The sequence below is a fragment of the Natator depressus genome, chromosome 7, assembly GCF_965152275.1.
Source record: "Natator depressus isolate rNatDep1 chromosome 7, rNatDep2.hap1, whole genome shotgun sequence".
In the NCBI taxonomy this organism is placed as follows: domain Eukaryota; kingdom Metazoa; phylum Chordata; order Testudines; family Cheloniidae; genus Natator; species Natator depressus.
In genome coordinates, this window is record NC_134240.1 from 103,205,180 (window position 1) to 103,219,011 (window position 13,832).

At 42.7% G+C, this 13,832-nt stretch overlaps 2 protein-coding genes across 4 annotated transcripts in view; one reads left to right on the plus strand and one right to left on the minus strand.

Annotated features, from left to right (window-relative positions):
- Positions 1-13,832, plus strand: part of FAM53B (family with sequence similarity 53 member B) — a 126,884-nt gene that overhangs the window by 94,909 nt on the left and 18,143 nt on the right. The gene's annotated exons all lie outside the window — the stretch shown is intronic.
- Positions 5,615-5,926, minus strand: LOC141991690 (histone H4). Its single transcript, XM_074960019.1, has one exon. It carries the CDS (start codon positions 5,924-5,926, stop codon positions 5,615-5,617), a length of 312 nt encoding a protein of 103 aa, XP_074816120.1.

The window sequence follows — 13,832 nt, forward strand, 5'->3', positions numbered from 1 at the left end:
TCACAGTCCAGGTTTATGACAAGTTACAGCAGGTGGGTGAAACTGGCAAATTTTGTTCAGAGTGGTTGGAAGGCTGAAATAACAATAAAATAAGAAGGTGAAATAATAAGAAGCGGAAGTTTCAGCTCGCCACTTGTATAGTCATTGCTCAATGTTAGCGTTCATGCAAGAGATGAGTCTTAAGGAGAATGAGGTGGTGTCACCATGCATGTTGATGCGGAGTTCTTTCAACATCTGAGGAATGCCATGGAAAAAAAACAAAGTTGGCCCAGTAACCTAAACCGGTGGTTCTCAAACTTTTGTATTGGTGACCCCTTTCACACAGCAAGCCTCTGAGTGAGATCCCCCTTATGAATTAAAAACACTTTTAAAATATTTAATGCTTCTATAAATGCTAGAGGCAAAGCAGGGCTTGGGGTGGAGGCTCACAGCTCGCGACCCTCACATTATAACCTCACGACCCCCCTAGGGGTCATGACCCCCAGTTTGAGAACCACTGCCCTAAACAGTAACTAGAGACTGGATTAATTATTGTGGTTTCTACTCATAAACAGACACTGTATACTAATCCAAGTAAATTGCTCTAAAAGACAGACTATAGAAACAATCTCATCAAAGTCTGTTTGTCCAATTGTGCAGTGTTGTCCTCTTCCACTAATTCTTGGAAAATCTACTGACTACAGCATTTGACTGTGCAAAATATAGTATTGGACAAGCTGATGTTGACTCATTTGGAAAATGTTCCACTTTCTGAAACTCTTTTCCACAGCTTCCTTTGATGCCCACATTGGCATGCCATGGCAGTGCTCCTTTTGCTCCTAGTTATATTTATCCTGCTGGAGATGTAGACAGCTCTTCCATCACTGAATCTCCTTTCATATACCCACCTTTGCTATCTCTTGCTTAGTCCCTATGTGGGCTCCTATGCACCTGTGTTGGAGCTTCCAACAGAGAAAGGCCACTGCGTGGTGGCAGGGTTTTGATTCTGCTATTGTTAATATTTTCCTTTAGGTAGGCAACATTAAAAGTTCAGAATGATTGGGCTTGTTTCCATTCTGAATTTCCAGACATTCAGGAGCTCTTTCCAAGGGTGCACGTTGGTGCCAGCCACTCATGCAACCTCTCCCAGAACGCTTGGGAATTACCTGGGCAGGGTCATTTTTTCCCCAAAGCAGCTAGTTGGCCATTGATTTAGGACAAGAAGAAGAGTGTGAGGGGATGTTTCGTGCAGTCATACATGGTGCATAAGTCTAGAACCGGCTGCTATGCTAAAATAATTGGATTGCCTCCTCTCATGCAGCTCTAAGAACCTAATTAGGAAGTTGGTTCTCTAACTGAAGGCACATTCCGTTATATTCGGTATAGAGAGAGACATGGCCTAGTGGTCTGAGCATGGAGCTATGTGCCAGGATCACCTGAGTTTTAATCCCCACGTGGAGACATTGTTTCTCTCTATGGCCTCCCATAAATCACTTCATATCTCTGTCTCAGCCTTCCTAGGTGGGAAAGTTGTGAAATTTAATTAGAGCCGCACTGTGGCTCTTAGCTCCAGCCCATGATGGGAGAGAGGGGCAGAGATACACCGATTTAGCAGGAGTTGCTAGAGATAGGCACAATGCGTTGGATAGCACATGGGGGCTAGGGCAGAGAAATCCCTGCTGCATTCTTTGCACTCCCTGGGCTTCACACTAGCCCTTCCCTTTCCCCTCTCTGCCACTGGCAGAAAGCTTTGATTGTAGTTGGCAGGGTGGGGAAGGGGTGGTTGTTTGCAGCATTTCTACACCACCCCAGCTTGTGGGCCTGCCCAGAATTAGGCACCTTCTAAGCCCTTAAGGGTATGTCTACATTGCATCTGGGAGTGAACTTCCCAGCCTGGGTTCATAGACTTGGGTTAACGGGGCCCTGAAGATACCTGTAGATAGTGCTTTGACATTGCAGCTCAGGCTGGAGATTGGGCTCCAAAGCCCCCTCCTCTCTCCAGGTGTCAGAGCCTGGACTTCTGCCCAAGCTGCAATGTCTTCTTGTAGCATGCCAGTGTGAGTCCTGCTAGCACAAGTCTGTAGACCCAGACTGGGAGGCTCGCTCCTAGATGCAGTGTAGACATACCCTTCCTGGCCTGACTTTCAGAGGCGCTGAGCATTTACAGCTCCCATTCAAGGTGCTCAGTTCTCCTGAAAAAAAGGTGATGTGTTTCTAAATTGCTTTCAAAGGGGAAAGCACTAAGAGTGGGATTTTCAGATGCCTTTAGCTTTGGCCTAATGCTGCTCCGTTGACATCAGTGGAAGTTTGACCACTGACTTCAGCAGGAGTGGAGTTTGGCTAGTGCTGAGTGCTTTTGTAAATCCCACTCCAGGCTGCTAGGAGTGACCTTTAAAGTTGTTGAAATAAATGCAGATAAACAGAAGGCACCATAGCCAGGAGCAGTGGTGCACAAAGGCATGAAATGACGTGTAATGAACGAATGTGATTGGTTAAAAGTACTCCAGATTACATTTTCCTCCCATATTTTTTTTTAATCAAACAAAACATTAATTTGATGCCATTAGGAAAAGAAAGTTGACATTATTTTGTTAAAGTAGTTGCTCGGCACTAAACCTGTATCAGCTACATGCTACAGGAGACGTTGGATTTAAGAGCTGGTCCTAACTGTATACTCCCTCCTGTGCCAGCAAAAGTGATGTATATGCAGCATGCAGGAATCATGTATGAAATGCACAAGTACACGATCTTTAGATATTCATTGCATGTTCCTTGCATTATCCCTTAAATAAATGATCCCTGAATATTTTGCATCATCTATGCATGATCCCCCTCTCTCGTTTCTGTTCCCTGTGATAAAGACAATGCTGATGTATGTAAACTTCCTGTTGTAGTAACTGATGCTATCTCACAGAGGGCTCAATCTAATTCTCATAGAAGTCAATGGATTTATTTCCACTGCTTGTAACGAGAGCTGGATCAGGCCCATATTGCATTGTACTCTAACAACACCAAATCACATACCATACTCTATATAGGACTGGGCTGCCATTCATAGTGCACTAAAGATGCCTTGCTCTGGGTATCCCATAGCACTTCTTCACTTCACTTCCATTCCACTGAATCACAGCTTGCCTCATCTATTGTGCTGGATAAATGCTGCTGTGCTCCTTGCAGTCACTCTTGCATATAGTGACCCTGCCTTATGTCCTATCATTTAATGCTAATGTTTCCTTGCCTTTATGATTGCGTCTGGCCTGCTGTGAAACTAACACCATTTCTCTCCTACATGCTTCTGTAAACTACCATGCCTAAATGAAATTACACATTAATACAGTTACATGGTAATAGATTAGTACTAGGAATTTATTAGTATAGGGGTTATTTTCAAGGCACTGTGCAAACACCAACTAATTAGCCTTCCCAGCACTCTGTGGAGTAGGTTAGTAAGATATACCACTCAAGTTTTACCACCGGAGGAAAGGAGATATAGAAAGAATACGTGTCATTCATAAGGCCACTCCGTGAGTAAGTAGCAGAACAGAGATTGAAAACCAGAACTTCCTCACTCAGCCCCAAGATCTAGGCTGACATTGTAGTCCCACTGAACTCACTGGGAGTTTTCCCATTGATTTCAGTGGGGACAGCACATCACCCAGGTCTCTAAGACCAGGCTGATGATATTACTGGGATTGATTTGCATGGATCTTTATAATTCTGCCCTGTTCTGTCCTTCATATGACTAATGGAAGGCTGGAGTAAAATTGTATTCCTTTATTCTCTGGCAGTTCTGGAAACTGCATTGCTGAGTTATGAGACATTTAGCATATGCGGACGCCAAAGAGGAAGATCCAAACCCATGATGATTGTGGGTTCAGTTGACTCTTCCCTTGTTTTTCGGTTACCCTGTATACACGATTAGTCTCATATTATCAAACTCCGAATTCAGCAACCTGTGCCAAATGGAGACCAGGGCTTTTAGGGTAACTTCTGCTCTCAGTTATAACAGTGTAAATCTGCCACTGAAATCAGGAGTTACTTCAGATTTACAATGGTGTGACTGAGAGCAGAATTTGGCCCTTTGTATGTATGTTTTTGTAATGGTTGCTACAGAATAGATGGAGGTGGGGGCGGAGAGGAGATGGGCCAACTGGTAATAGCTCTAAAATCCAGTAGTTATATAGTAACTCTCCTCTGAGGCTTTAGATGCAGACAGTATAATGAACACAAATTTCCAGGGTTCCAGCCAGGGCACTACTGTTCTGTCCTCTGCTAGGCCTCAGCCATGTTTCCCTGCTGGCGGGAAAACTGCAGAAGGCTTTTCCCAGAACCATTTAAGGGATCAATCGTATTTGCATCCAATTTCTCCATAAAGTGATTAATTGAATCGCATTTGGGCTTGAGCGTCTTTCTGAACTGAAGGCTGATAAGAGACAAAATCACAGTACATCTGTTGGGTGCATTGCTGGCTGGTGCCATAGAAGTAGACACTGCCGCAGTATCAGCTATGATTAACAAAGCTGCTAGACTGAACAAGGAGTGAGAAATTAGAAAGGACCATGAAATATTTGGTAGTAGTTCTGTGCTTTCCAAATGAGCCAAAAAGAGCTCACAGCCCCTTTAAACTAAATGGACCTAATTCTCCTCTCACTTACGCTGGTGTAAGTCAGCAGTAACTCCACTGAAATCAGTAGCTACAGTAGCACGAACCTGTGCAAGTAAGAAACAAATTGGGATGTGTGTATTCCATAATGGTCCATAAACAAAAATCCCAGATCAGAATCACAAATGAGAGTATTCAAGGACCTGTATTGAGGATCTTTACGATGATTATTCATGTCACAGGAAAGTGCTATAATTATAAGTGATGTCACCCTTAAAACACTATGGCTCAAATTCATCCCTGGTAACATTCCATTAAAGTCAATGGAATTACACCAGGGATTAATTTGATCCAGTACTTGACAACTTATAGTAGAAATCAGTTTTTCACTTAGTCTTCATTGGAGAGCTGCTGTCTTTCTGTGCCTAACATGTAAATATAATATTTTCCTCATAGAGAATTTTTCTCCAGTATAGCAGTGGAGATTGTTTGAAGCACAGTTTGTTAGCCTGGAGAATTCCACCAGCTTCAGTGGCTTAGGCCAGGGGTTCTCAGCCTTTTTCTTTCTGAGGCCCCCCAAACATGCTGTAAAAACTCCACGGCCCACCTGTGCCACAGTAACTGGTTTTCTGCATCTAAAAGCCATGGCTGGTGTTAAGGGCAGTTGCCGAGGGCCCCATGCCACAGGGGGCACTGTGAAGCTAAGTTACTCAGGTTTCAGCTTCAGCCCATGGTGGCTCAGGGCCCCACACTTCACCCCACATGCAGTGGGACTTCGGCTTTCTGCCCTGGACCCCAGCAAGTCTAACACTGGCCCTGCTTGGTGGACTCCCTGAAACCTGCTCACGGACCCCTCGTTGAGAACCACTGGCTTAGACTGCATGATGTTTCAGGTTGTGGTAGCTGAATGTAGTCTCATATTAATACTATGTGACAGGGTCAGGCCAGATAGCTACAGGAGAGTGATCCTATTGGGATCTGGGAAGTGGGCGGGCTACAGGAGAGTGATTAAACTTAAGTCAAAAGAAAGGCTTAACCCCTGAATCCGTACAGAGTGCGACCCTGGTGTTTTAAAGTGTAAACCACGTCCGTGGCTGTCACAGTCTTCCGCTTCGCATGCTCGGTGTAAGTAACAGCATCATGGATCACGTGTTCGAGAAAAACTTTGAGCACGCCACGGGTCTCTTCATAGATCAACCCAGAAACACGCTTGACACCGCCACGACGAGCCAAACGACGAATAGCCGGTTTAGTAATACCTTGAATGTTATCATGAAGTGCCTTCCGATGGCGCTTAGCACCTCCCTTTCTGAGTCCTTTACTGCCTTTGCCCCGGCCAGACATATTGCTAGGCAGATATATTAGCCCCAGGTTAAGTAGGTCCCTTTTCCCTGGTAAGGTAACAGGGAAGGTTCCAGAACAATCAGGAACTTTCCGGAAACAATTAAGGCCGACAGGCTGATTAGAACACCTGCAGCCAATCAAGAAGCTGCTAGAATCAATTAAGGCAGGCTAATCAGGGCACCTGGGTTTAAAAAGGAGCTCACTTCAGTTTGTGGTGCGTGTGTGAGGAGTTGGGAGCAAGAGGCACTAGGAGCTGAGAGTGAGAAGGCATACTGCTGGAAGACTGAGAAGTACAATCATTATCAGACATCAGGAGGAAGGTCCTCTGGTGAGAATAAAGAAGGTGTTGGGAGGAGGCCATGGGGAAGTAGCCCAGGGATTTGTTGCTGTCACGCAGTTGTTACAGAAGCCACTGTAGACAGCTGCAATCCACAGAGCCCTGGGCTGGAACCCGGAGTAGAGGGTGGGCCCGGGTTCCCCCTATCCCTCCATCCCCCCAAACCTCCCAAATCCTGGTCAGACACAGGAGGAGTTGACCTGGACTGTGGGTTCACAAAAACAGCCAAACTGAGGGCTGCCGTGAATCTCCGAGGCGAGCAAATCCTCCAATAAGCACAAGACCCACCAAGGTAGAGGAGGAACTTTGTCACGACTACTACATGAATATTAATGATAGAGTTAGTTGAAAACGCTCCCGTGGAACAGTTTTCCACTGGAAAATGCGGATTTGACAAAATTGAAAATTTTGTGGAAGTATATCAGTTTTGTTGCATTTTTTTAATGAGAAATTAACAAAATGTGTTGTTTCTACTTTATCATTTTTGTTTATATTATATTGTCATAATATAATATAAAAAGTCAAAACATTTAAACTTTTATAGTTATTCTACTCTATTCTAAATTATAGCAAAATATCATTAATATAAAAGGAGAAACAATAACACTGAAATATTTTCAGAATATTTTGTTTCAAGAAAAATACTGAGATTTCAACTTTTCAGCATGATTTGGAAGGAGATCCTCTTTGATTAAATAGAACCAAAATGTACCAATGCTTTCCACCATGTATTCCTTGAGACAATCTATTCTGCAGAAGGGATCTACTTTTCTTCATGAATGGTACCAGTTAATTGCTCCCATTCTGAGTTAAGGGAACAACTACTGAAGAGTGAAGCCTGGCTTCCTGGGGTTCAGAGGATAACTGGAGGGAATATGGAAAAAACTGCCAGTTCCAAGATGTATGCAAATATATTTTTGCAGCTACTCCGGCTCCAGGAGCTTTAACTGAGCCAGCAGCTTGTTAATTTTGGACATGCAGGACATTTCCAGAGTGCAATTTTAAGTTTTATATATATTGTATAGAAGGAAAAAAAAAAGCACATTACTCAATGAGCCTGCTGTCTACGACGTTTGAACAATATCACAGGAAACCTCTTCCCCTGGCCTGCTTTTGGTAGATATTAGAGAGCTGCCTGCTTGTCTATGTTCAGAGAAAGTGCCCCTACTCATGCTGCAGGGCTTTTAAGACCAAATTGACTTTGCTTATTCTGGAGCGGATTCAGCAAACTTGTCACTGCTCATTTGTAGACCAATGCTCTGGGTGCATAGAGACATGAAACCCAGACTCAGTGGAATGGGCCAAATTCTGTGCTGATTTAACACTTCTAAAAAGCCCAAGTTAAGCCAGTGCATTGCACAGAACATCAATCAGCACAGGGTTTGACCCAGTGTATTTGCTGAACTGGTGGAAGGTGATATTGACATGCCAGAGCATACTCAGACCAATTAGGTGTTTAACAATGAACGCTCCTCTTCCCCGTTATTAGAGCCATGTGCTATGGCTTCCGTGCCTATGCAGCCTCCAGAGCCTCCCTTTAAGTCAATGTGGCCTTGAGTAGAGAGAGCTCTGTGGGAAAGTTAATACAGTTCCAGGTGCAGTCCCCACAGATAGCAGGCATCTAAGTTGCTATTTGTCTCAAACTGGACAGCACTGTTGCTCTTACAACATTCGTCCCGCCTTCAACCTCATCCTCTCCCCCTGGCCTGCCATGCATTCTTCCCACATATAGACAACAGGAGAGCTTGCTGCAGGTCCCAATTAGATAGCTTCCCCCATCCTCTTCAGAGCTGTGGGCAGTTCCAGGCACCGAGAGTCTCTACTGCTCTCCAATATATATGGGAGGCACAGTCAGGCCCCAAATTGGTTTTGTAATCCATGCACCATTCAGTATCTGTGTTACAGAATAAAGGGAAGAATGAGAGGAAGGATGGTCTTGTGGTTAAGGCACTGGAATGGGACTTAAGGGATCTGGGCTCTGTCCCAGACCTCATGTGTGACTTTAGGCAAGTCATTTAATCTCTCTTAGCTTCAGTTCCCCATCTGTAAAAGTGGTTAATAAACCTACCTTTTCCCTCTCTTTGTCAGTCTTGTCATGGCATTTCATAGCACCTCCCATCTGAGGGCCCTGCAGAAGTAGTATTACTTTTCCTTCATGATAACTATTAAAAAACACTTTACAAACTAAAGATGCCCATTAATTTGACTGTTGCTTTTTTCTTTATTATTTTCCATTAGAAGGGCACATGTAGGAGCTGTGATTTTAATTAGCATATTTCAGTGATGAATGCTATGAAATACCAGGAAAGAAATGTCTGTCACAGACAAAGAGCAAACACTGAGCATAGACACAATGTAACCATGGGGATCAAGGAGAAAAGGAGCCACAAAAATTCTGGGAATTTTTTTTTTAAATGTGTAATACTTGTATGGTTTCACAGTGACCTAAATGGGCATATAGACTCCTCCAGCATGCACTCCAGTGGTCAGGGGATATAGCAGAAGGGGTTTTCTTTCGCAAGCATTGATGATTTCTCCCCAATTATTATTATTATTTGTGTTGCAGTAACAGCTAGAGGCCCAACCAAGATCTGGAGGCCCCTTGTGCTAGGCACAGAATATGGGGAAAGACAGTCCCAGCCCCAAAGAGTTTACAGTCTAAATAGATAAGCTAGACAGAGAGTGAAGGGGAAACCAAGACAGGAAGTGACTCATCTAATGTCCTACAACAGATCAGTGACAGAGCCAGGACTAGCACCCAAGTCTTCTGTCTCTTAATTCAGTATCCAAGTTGCTAGACCATACTGACTTTCCAAATCTCTGGCATTTCTTGTTTTAACTTTGTCATTTTAAGAATTGGCTAGTTGATGTGCATCTGGATTAACCTGATCTTTCTCTTACTGCACTCTTCATTCTCTACTATCATGAATATGCAGGCCTATTTTATTCCTTTTTAGTGGGGATGGAAGAGTTTTTAAAATGATCACTCCATGCTGACACACATTTCACAAGAGAGTCCTACTGATGGGTAACATAACACCTTCAGGATTTTTTTTCCCATTCATAAAAACCCACTAAATTCTCCATGGTAATGGGACAATTACAGAGATGGAAAGAAGACGAAATTGAATTGCAAGCAAAATTAAATACAATCTGCAGATTCCAAGGTAGCTTTAAGGCTAAAGAGAGGCTCAAACGCTACAGCACTGGACTGAGACCTGAGGTTTCTTCCCAGCTCTGCCACTGGCTTGCTGGTGACCTCAAACAAGTCATTTCCCTGCTCTGTGCCTCAGTTTCCCCATGTATAAAATGAGGCTAATGATACCTTCTTTGTCAAGCGCTTTGGTGAATGAAAAGCATTATAGAGAGTTAGGTATTATGAATAACTATCTAGTACATAGGAATAATAATAATAATAATAATTAATAATAAAGTATCTAGTCTTTCGAATTCCCCAAGTCCTGCATAACCCTGATGCAGATCACTACGTGACTGGCCAATACAGAACTGCAAAGGAAGCCCATAGCTCAGAGAGCACAGTTCTGACCCCATCTATGTGTGTCACTTCAGCCAGCAAGAATTTGCTGTGAGTTGAAATAATTCAAAAGGGGTAAACAGGCATTAGCTATTAATTATCGGAAAAAATATTGGATGAGCAAGAATTTAATGACCGGACAATATCTGGGCCTGTTTCCCTAGGTATAATCCAGCTCAGACTCCAGGACAGAGTATTCTATTTGTATTTCACATATTTTATAACTGCCCAGTGTTTTTCTCCTTGGATATTTCAGTCATATTTTTTTCTGACACTTCATTAATCACTGGAAGTTTGTTCTAGGAAAAAGTAATGTCAGTATAAAATCTGCATCCTTTCCTCCAGTATGAATGTTGATCTTGGAATTCCTTAGCCTTTTCCTCATTGCCCTAGTATATGATGGCAGTGGTAGCCAATTACTGTTGGTAGAAGTAAGACAGCCACATCTTTCAGCATCCTTTGGAGACAGACTCCAAAGCTCACAGTCACGGTGTAAATTAGAAATCCAGTGCAACCAGCAGTTAGAAAGATTATAGTCCTGCAGTGGGATTAGTACACAGAATCAATGCATTGAGATATTTCATTTCAGCTCTGGGTTTAATGAGATGCTGCTATGATTAAAAATCATACATTTAAAAAAAGAAAAAAATTCCCAATTGCTCTTTCTAATCATATTTTTGATAATTAAAACAGAATGCATTCAAGAATGTAACATACTTTTGACTATTCATGATACCTATTTGTTTATTTCTTAGAGTTTGCACAGTGAAAACAGACTTGTTAGTTTAAATTTAGTCCAAGAATTGTATTATTATTGTTATCTCTTTTACTTTATGTTTTATGTACACTATTGCAATTTAGCAGGGTTTGAGTTGCAACCCTGCATGCCTGCTTGCATCTCAGGTAAAAGCTCACTCAAAATACTCTTTGGCCTAGGAGACCGGAAAGCCTGGATTTGCCTCTTCTACCAACTCATGTTAATACTTCTCTGCAGTTCACAACCCTTGCTACTGAACAAGGTCTCAGTACCCTTTCCCTAGGAGGCAGGCAACTCTCTTTCCTACCAGTTTTTAAGCAAGGTATTGAGAGGCTGCACAAGGTCACAGTTGGTAGAAATGGGAATAGGACCCAGCTCCCTAAGGTGACATATGAAAGTCTCCATCCCTGTGCCATATTCAGTGCTATAGTGTGCCTTTGGCCCAGCCATTAGTAGTGTGTGGTGTATTAGCTGCACCATCCTACGAGTAGTCCCCTGAGGGATTGTGACTGAGAGAGGAGGTGCTGAAGTTGCACAGGGTCACATCTGGCAAAGGGGTAGTGGCCTGCATCCCTTCAAAGGGCACTACTTCCTTTTCTTCATGTGCCCAGCCCCAGCTAGCTCCACTTGCATGGAATGGGGAGGAGCAATGGCTCTGCATACTATTCCCTTTCCCCTTCCACCTCCACCCTAACCACTTGCCTGCGGGTGGGGTGGGGGGAGGGAAGCAATAGCTATGCAGCCCTTGTGCTCTGGAAACAAGATCCTGGCACATGTAACATGGCCATGCATGGGGTGGGGGGGAGGTCTTACAACCTCATGTGCATACCAGGGTGTAAATTAGCCCTAATACATGGTGCAGGTGTGGATACTGTGTACTTTCATAGACTTGGCATGGCATAGACATAGTACTGTAACATACAAGATGCTACACCCATGTAGAAAAACTCTATGTTAAACTGTAGTTATAGTTGAAGACTATTGTGTTATGTACGATGGGGCAGGCAGAGATAACAGACTGCTTAATAATAAAACCTTAACATAAAACTTAACTTAGTTTTTGTAAGCCATTTCCCGGGTTTTGTAAAAGAAAGCAATCTCAATTGATGTTCTGTCCTCTCTGGGACTTGGCATTAGCCCTGCCTGGTGCCCAGCAGCCCTTCTTCTTTAAAAAACAACTATTTATTTATTTCGGAAGTTTTAACTGGTTTACAAATACTTGCCATGTAACTATCAGGGGCAGAACAATAGTCATTACAACAGTGAGTGTTTGTTTATACAGTCATATAATCATCAGACTCTGTTTAACAGGGTGCTGCCATATTGCAGAGGGAGCAGCTTTACACTATCCATGACATGCTGTTTCTGATGATTTTATTAAATGAGTGAAATCTCTGCTTACACATATTTAACAAACCAGGCATTTCTCAACTCCTTCACCTTTTAAGGCCTGCACAGACTGAACCATCAGTATACTCTTCATTACGCAGCTAAACTATGCAACACAGCCTACACTAGTAAAAAAACCTCTGTGCAAATGCACTGTGTATCTCTACAAGGAGTTTTCAAAGAGCCATAACTCAATGAAATCAATAAAAAATATCACCCAAATTCTCCAAATGTATTTCTCCTCAGTGAGAGCTATTTCCATGCCAAATTTCAGCTTTCTTCTCCCAGTCGTTTCCGATGGAGGTCTGTTCAAACAGAGTTGGTTTTTATCATTCTCTTTATATTAAAACATTGTTGAAACATTTTGGCTCAAACTTTCAGACGTGCACACACACAAAGGGGGTTGGACTAGATGACCTCCTGAGGTCCCTTCCAACCCTGATACTCTATGATTCTATGATATTACCTACAGGCTATGACCAAGTCTCAAATACAGTGGCCTAAAATGAAAGTTTGAGAAAATTATGGTTTGACTGAAAAGGGGGTTCGACTGGAAATTTATGGATCTTAAATATTACCAGTTGGTGCTGATCCTGCTATAATTAAGTTTAAAAAACCCCTAAATCTAATGTTTTGGTCTGAACCGCCTGCCTGCACCTCTTTCCCTTTAGTGCAAATGCTTGAGTAGCAGTTGCTGTGTTAAGGAAAAGGCTGATGGAGTTGTTCCATCACAGCAAGATTTCTCTGCAGCATGAGAAGGCGGAATACTTTCCACCCACAGGTCAGTTCTCAGTTTCCTTCTCATAGATAGTTATTTTCAGCCCTATGAAGAAACTGTAGCACCGTGTGTTAATAGGAGGTGCTGACAGTTTAGTAGGTAGGGTTGTTATTGTCGACAGCTTGTAGCATTACACCTTTAACAAGAAAATTGCAGCAATTACCTAACTGGGGGGAAAAGTGTTTGTGCAAAACCCATTCCAAGTGTTTTACCTTGGAGACTATAGTTCTGTTAATATTTATTCTAGCATATTTACTTGGGGATTTCTTATTTGAGGGAGACATTCTTAGAATTTCATTGGAGGAGAGAGTTTAAGTTTTACCTTTCATTGGGGCGGCAGAGAGTTTTATGAAGAAACATGTAAGGTGAATTTCCTTAGCTTTCGCAGTGGTTAAGTTGCCTGTGTTCCACATTTATTCTTAATATATAACTCTGTCTGTTAGATACAAAAACGGTGGCTGGAGGAAATTGTAAGTACCTGGCCCAAAGCCCATTAACTCAATGGAAAGACTCCCATTGACTCCAGTCAGTTTTGCATCCAGTGCTAAATTAGTGACTTGTCACAGAAGAGACATTGAATTGTAAAGTTGTCTTGGGATTGAGTGCTTGATTTGCACATCTTGGAAACTATTTAAAATGTAGTTAAAGGATTGACAGCTGCATCAGGAAGGTGCAAGATAGAAGCTGAAAAATCTAGCCAGCCCCTATATGGTGTATGCAAGGTGGTCATGAAAGAGTTATTTTCCTAAGAATTCAGGCCAAACATTCAACTTGGGTGCCTAAAGCATAGGCACCGAGAAAAGTCAGTCAGTGACCACTTAAGTCAGTAAGAGCTGCACATGTTCAGGTCACTTTTACATATGTTCCTCCAGCTAAGTTTGGGTGCCTGAAATTTGGCTGCCTGAAATTTGATAATTTTGACCACAGGGCTCAGTTGTGTATTCCTTGCATGTTCAGAATTCCCACTGAATGTAATGGTCACAGCTACTCTATAATTACTGCTCTGCTAAAGCACCCAGCTGCAGACAAGAGCCCAGTCTTGCAAACCCTGTAGCACATGAGGAACTTTATACAGATGGAGTAGTCCCATTGATACCAGTGGTACTGCTC